Here is a 7085-nt window from a genome sequence, read left to right as displayed (position 1 = left end):
GAAGGGGAAAAGAGGGAAAAAGGATGCAAGAAGACACGAGGGTTTGGTATGAAAGAGTATTAAGTATGAAAGAGTATTAGTTTTGTACTTGATTTGATTATATTAAGAAAGAGAATAAGAGAGTAGAAGAAGAAAGTTGGAAGTTTGTTTGTTCTCTACAGTCACGAGTGGGGCTATCAGTATTGACTTTGTAACCCTTGAAAGACAGACATCGAGAGAGAGAGAGAGAGAGACAGAACAAAAATGGGAATTCAACAGCTCTCTTATAATATTTCTATCTGTGACACTAAAACTAAGAGAGAGAATAAAAATGGGAAATCAACTGCTTTCTTTCGAATTCTCATAATCTTTTTAGCTGAAACACTAAAACTAGCAAAAGTAACAAACCCACGTCCTCTCTTGCCTTGTCAGTCATTCAACTACTGTATCTTCCCTCATGTAACCTCTCCTCTCTCTCTCTCTCTCTCTCTCCAATTATTAGCTTTTTTTACTATAATATTTTCTATTTTTCTCATATTCAATAACCATCTGTCTCTCAATAATCAAGAACTGTTGGTTGGTTGTCATTAATAGCCTCTCTCTCTCTCTCTCTCTCTCTCTCTCTCTTATCTCTTAATATAGCTCATTTCAAGATACTCTGCAAATACCGACGTATGGCTCAAGAGTACAGAAACTACATGCATTCGCTAACAAGGTCGGCAGCTCAGACACAGTCAATGCTCATGCAGAGAACCTAACGAATAAGTATTTATGACTCTTTTGTTGAGTCATATTTATCTCTTTCTCTTCTCCACCCCACACCGACTTTGAGCTTCAGATTTTTGCAAAAATGGCAAGAAATCTCGTTTTATCTGCATTTCTTCTTGTTCTGTTGATGGGTTTTTCAATTGGTTTCGTTTCCTGCAAGAACAAGAGAAACCGAGTCAATCACGAGTTAGACTCTTCCTTCACTCATAAAGTTCTTTTGGAGATTAAGGCATCGTTCGTTGAAGACCCATCAAACGTGTTGGAAGATTGGTCTGAAAATAACTCGAGTTTCTGCGCATGGAGAGGAATTTTATGTGAGTCGAACTCAGTAAAAGTGGTGAGTCTAAACCTATCTGACTCCTCACTCGCCGGGTCAATATCTCCCTCACTCGGTCAACTGCATCACCTGGTCAACCTTGACCTCTCTTCCAACCGCCTCACTGGTCCCATCCCTCCTCACCTCTCTAACCTCTCATCTCTTGTTTGTTTACTTCTTTTCTCCAACCAACTCACCGATTCAATACCAATTCAACTCGGATACCTAGCGAGTCTTCAAGTCCTTCGTATAGGTGACAACGATCTCACTGGTCCGATTCCCACTTCTTTCGCTCATCTCTCCAATTTGGTCACACTTGGTTTAGCCTCTTGTAGTCTCACTGGTCCGATTCCTCCAGAACTCGGACGACTCGCCCGAGTTCAAAACCTGATTCTTCAACAGAACAAACTCGAGGGTCCGATCCCAGCAGAGCTTGGAAACTGTTCAAACCTCATCGTCTTCACCGCTGCTCTGAACAATATCACAGGTTCAATTCCAGCAGAATTGGGTCAGCTGAACAATCTCCAGATTTTAAATCTTGCCAACAATTCTCTCTCTGGAGAGATTCCAAGTCAACTCGGCGAACTGAGTCAACTCGTTTATCTCAATTTCATGGGAAATGGACTTGAAGGGCAAATTCCCAACTCCTTTGCAGAAATGGGTAATCTTCAAAATCTCGATTTATCGATGAACAAGCTAACAGGAAGAATCCCTGAAGAATTCAGCAATTTCAAAGAGTTAATTTTCATGGTTTTATCGATGAACAAGCTTTTCGGTACTATACCTACAAGTATATGTTCTAACACAACTAATTTGGAACATTTAATCTTGTCTGGTAATGGGTTTTTTGGTGAAATTCCAATGGGTTTAAGAGAATGTAGATCACTTAAACAGCTCGATTTGGCCGATAATCAGCTCAACGGGTCGATACCGTTTGAATTATTTGAGCTAAGTAATCTAACTGATCTTTATCTCAATAACAACAGTTTAATGGGTTGGATTCCTCCATTAATTGGAAACCTCAGCAATCTCAAAACACTTGCTCTTTATCACAATAATTTAGAGGGTAGATTGCCTAAAGAGATTGGAAAGTTGGGAAATCTTGAAATTCTCTATCTTTATGAGAATCAGTTAATGGGTGAGATCCCATTTGAAATTGGTAATTGTTCAAGCTTAAAGATGATTGATTTCTTTGGAAATCAATTTACTGGTAGCATTCCGATAACAATCGGAAGGTTAATGGAGTTGGAGTTTCTTCATCTTCGGCAGAACGATTTTTCGGGTGAAATTCCTGCCACTTTGGGTAACTGCAAGAAACTAACTGTCTTGGATTTGGCAGATAATCGAATCTCCGGAGGCATTCCAGCGACGTTTGGATTTCTTGAATCGATGGAACAGTTCATGCTTTACAATAATTCTCTTGAAGGTAATCTTCCTGATGAACTAAGAAATGTTGCAAATTTGACTAGAGTGAATCTTTCCAATAACAGATTAAATGGAAGTGTAGTTCAATTGTGTAGTTCGAATAATTTTCTTTCGTTCGATCTTACAAGCAATCTGTTTGACGGAGAGATTCCATCCCAATTGGGGAATTCGCCTTCTCTCAGTAGGCTAAGATTGGGGAGTAATCGGTTAACGGGGAATATTCCATGGACATTGGGGAAAATCGGTGAGCTCACTCTGTTAGATCTTTCGAACAATTCGCTTACGGGAGTGATTCCATTTGAACTCTCATTGTGCAGGAAACTAACCCATATCGATCTGAACAATAATCTTCTTGGTGGAATGATCCCGAATTGGTTAGGAAGTCTGCCTCAATTGGGGGAGCTCAAGCTCTCCTCTAATTTATTTGTTGGATCTCTTCCTCAAGAGCTCTTCAATTGTTCCAACCTCCTCGTTCTTTCCCTTGAAAACAATTCCCTTAATGGATCTCTCCCAAACAAATTTGGGGATATACCATCCCTCAATATCCTCGTTCTTGATCGAAATCGATTCTCTGGATTGATTCCTCCAACAATTGGCAAGTCAAGCAAGCTCTACGAGCTCAGACTATCGAGAAACAGCTTTAATGGTGAAATCCCATTTGAGCTCGGGCAACTTCATAATCTGCAAAGCATGTTGGATCTAAGCTACAACAATCTCACTGGTGAAATCCCACCGTCGCTTGGGGTATTATCGAAGCTCGAAGTTATGGATCTATCTCACAATGATCTTGTTGGAGAAGTACCGCTCGAAGTAGGCGAGATGAGTAGCTTGGGCAAGCTTGATCTCTCTTACAACAATCTTCAAGGTCAATTAGATGAGCGACTCTCGCATTGGCCATCCGATGCATTTGCAGGGAATGTCAGGCTCTGCGGAAGCCCTCTCAACAGATGCAACAGCTCTAAGTCTGATCACCACAACACAAAACCATCATCAATGGCAGTAATTATAGTCTCCTTAACCATACCTGTCGTTGTTTTATTGCTACTTGGTCTTGCACTACTGTTCAACCGAAGGCGCCAATCCCTTACAAGAGCCCACAAAGTGAACTGCGCATATTCATCGAGTTCTTCCCAAGTTCAACGGCGACTACTCTTCCAAGGTGGTGCGACAAGGAGAGAATTTAAATGGGAAGACATCATGGGAGCAACTAATAACCTAAACGATGATTATGTGATTGGGTCGGGTGGGTCCGGGACAGTTTATAAAGCAGAGCTACCCAATGGAGAGAGAGTTGCGGTTAAAATGATATCGAAGAAAGATGAACTTTTATTGAATAAAAGCTTCATGAGGGAGGTTCGGACGCTCGGGAGAATAAGGCATAGGCATCTAGTGAAACTGATGGGGTGTTGTAGTAACAAAGGAGCGGGATCAAATATGTTGATATATGAGTATATGGAGCATGGGAGTGTTTGGGATTGGTTGCACCGATCATCGGTGAGTGGCAAGAAGAGGAACGAGTTCGATTGGGAGGTGAGATTGAGGATAGCAGTGGGGTTGGCACAGGGCGTGGAGTATCTCCACCATGATTGTGTGCCGAGGATCGTTCATAGAGACATCAAGTCAAGTAACGTACTTCTCGATGTTGATATGGAAGCACATTTGGGGGACTTTGGGTTGGCGAAGGTGCTCGGTGATAACCAGGACTCGATCAATACCGAATCTAATTCCTGGTTCGCAGGGTCTTACGGTTACATTGCTCCAGGTACTACTACTAATTGGCAACCGATGTTCTAACCATCCCAAGTGATGACATTTTCAAACTGACATACCCTCTAGGCCATGGTCTTGTATGAGATTGATAGAAAATGGCCGAAATAACTTCATAGTTAACCTATTGCAAGAAACCTTTCATTTTAACCGAGCTTCAAAACTTCAATTTTTAGGGTAAAATCTTTGATTTATTTCGCAATCCTTAAATTTTCTCTAAAAGCTCTTATTTTTTCTCAAAAACCAATAGCTTTCAACCCTTAATTACTTTTTTGCAAAATCATCTTTAAGGTAATATAACTTCATTTATTTTCTTCTCATTGCTTTAGAAAGTCAAACAGTAGAGAAAATTTAGTAGTTTATAATGAATCTTGTCACTGAAACCCAAGGTTGAAGATTGGGTTTTAGAGTAAAATCAAGGGGTTTTTTTTTTCACTAGAGATTGAAGATGATGATAATTTGGTCATTTTTTTATTAATTTCACAAAGAATACTACCATTTAAACTGATGTTTTAACATGTCTAATGAAGATCTTACCATGTATGTGTTTGTTTCAGAGTATGCTTACTCATTGAAGGCAACAGAGAAGAGCGATGTGTACAGCATGGGGATCGTTTTAATGGAGCTTGTGAGTGGGCGGATGCCCACTGATGCACCCTTTGGTGTAGACATGGACATGGTGAGATGGGTTGAGTCGCATATGGACATGTCAGGCCCCAACCATGCCCAAGAGGACTTAGTTGACCCGGCCTTGAAACCACTCCTACCCAATGACGAATCTGCAGCTTTTCAAGTGCTTGAAATCGCGTTGCAATGCACAAAAACTACACCAGCAGAGAGACCGTCATCTCGGCAAGTCTGTGATCAACTTCTTCATGTCTCTAACAACAGTAAGGTGGCTTCTGAGAAGAAAATGAGTTCTCCATATCCATGGTAAATAGAAAGTTTGTCGAAATAGAGCTCTTGTGAATAATGACAAAGAGTTCACTAAGCACAATGTATCAACTTTTGAGTATGGTTATTTATTTTTATCAAAGGGTTTTATTGAGGTAAGCATCCTCACTAATTTAAGGCTTATTTAAAAAAATTAATTATAGGTTTTATTCACTAATTTAAGGTTCCCCCACCCCCTAAAATGAAAATTGATAATTTACATTTATATTTAGAAGCTCACAAGATATGGGTTTCGCTTCAACTTTAAAAAAAATATATTCGTTTAATCCCACTAGTTGCACGTTCTAGGAAGAGTCCTTGCAATCACCTTTAACCCACTTAATTCTTCTTCGCACATTTTCTCATTAGTACCATCAATTGTAGTTGCAGTAGCTCTCTCTTGAAAATGCAATCGGATGTATGGAATGGAATCAGTAGAAGAAGAAGATTGTAAAGGAGTGCAGTCTTTTTTTTCCTCTCTTTTTTCCTTTTTTTCTTATTTCGAGTGACAATGAACAAGAAAAATGACAATGTTGCAACCAATCTCATAATGTTCAGCCAATCAAGAAGAATAGATGATTATGAAGTGCAACCTTTTGTTTTTGAAGTGGAATTATACGGATTACACTGAGGAATTTTGTAAGTGATGAAGCATAATTGGTATCATGAGATCTGCAACAACTAGTAAGTCACCTTTCGAAGGAAAAAAAAAATTAGTCAGTCCCTTATATTTATTGCAGTTAGAAGTTTTGAATTCTCTCGGAATATGGAAATCACAATGTCTTACTTTTAATCGAGTTACTCTCAAAATTCAAATGATATCAGAACAAAATATAGGTTTAGGATTGTCTAATTAACCCCATTTTTATAACTACAGATGCAGGTTGACTCACTTAAATATAGAATTGAAAGGAACTTCAACATTCAACCTGAGATGCTTTTGGGCCCCAATAAGCATCGCAGACCATAGGCTTTCCTAAAGAAACGTTTCGGCTCACATCACAGAATTCTCCCGCACCCGCAGAACTCAAGCTTTGATACCATCCATATCAAAACCAAACCCCTTCTTAAAAAAACAAAAAAACAAAAAAATTATTATTAAGCCTTATCCTAAAGATTTGGGCTCGACTAAATTTACATTGTTCCTCTATTCAATCTGTTCAGCACCACGTCTTCGTGAGTGTGTTCATAACCACTTTTACAATATTGAAAGATCACTCTTTTAAGTTTTTTCCCCACCCCAATCTAAAAAAAAATTACGAAAAAGAGAAAAAACTACCATTCAAGTTAATCATCATCATCAAGTACTATGACAAGAAATCGGTACTAACAAAAAGGAACCACATTCATGTGTGCACATCAGCATTAGGTAACGTTAAGGACGACTTTGCATTTCACATGAAGCTTGCAAAATATAATTTACTAAACTGAACTTTTTCTATGCATCTACATCAAAGCTTCCCTTTCTTTTGTGGCAGATGCAAAACTAGCCAACAAAGGAAGAAAGAAAAAAAATATTAGTATTTTATGAAGTTATTTTGCTCATAACCCTCCGTGTCACTTCAATGAAAGCGAATAGGATAGGTGGGAATGGACTAGGATGAAGGATTCGAGATTCTCTGTAAGGTCTTTCTATAAGTGGCTCACTCATCTTGTTGAACAAGCCATCCTGAGTTCTATCATTTGGTTCAGGTCAGTGCCCTCAAAAATCTCATTTTTTGTTTGGTTGGCGTCCCTTGAAAGAATTCTTACAATGGATAACTTGATTATTCGAGGTTGGATCACTCTCAACTGTTGCCCCCTTTGCTTGATGGAAAGAGAATCGGTTGATCATATTTTAATTCATTGTTCATTTTCCTATAAAATTTGGTCAAATTTCCTTGGTTTATTTCGTATT

At 39.0% G+C, this 7085-nt stretch overlaps 1 protein-coding gene across 1 annotated transcript; it reads left to right on the top strand.

The window, feature by feature from the left end:
• The first annotated feature begins 567 nt into the window (after window positions 1–567).
• GSO1 (Leucine-rich repeat transmembrane protein kinase) lies at window positions 568–5366 on the top strand. Its single transcript, XM_086442584.1, has 2 exons — window positions 568–4250; window positions 4813–5366. The coding sequence occupies exons 1-2, from the start codon at window positions 830–832 to the stop codon at window positions 5190–5192; spliced, it is 3801 nt and encodes a 1266-aa protein (XP_086298710.1). The 5' UTR covers window positions 568–829; the 3' UTR covers window positions 5193–5366.
• The last annotated feature ends 1719 nt before the right edge of the window (window positions 5367–7085 follow it).

Source organism: Akebia trifoliata, chromosome 1, assembly GCF_017979445.1.
Source record: "Akebia trifoliata isolate Shusen 1 chromosome 1, ASM1797944v1, whole genome shotgun sequence".
NCBI lineage: Eukaryota > Viridiplantae > Streptophyta > Magnoliopsida > Ranunculales > Lardizabalaceae > Akebia > Akebia trifoliata.
This window is presented reverse-complemented; position numbering and strand designations above follow the sequence as displayed.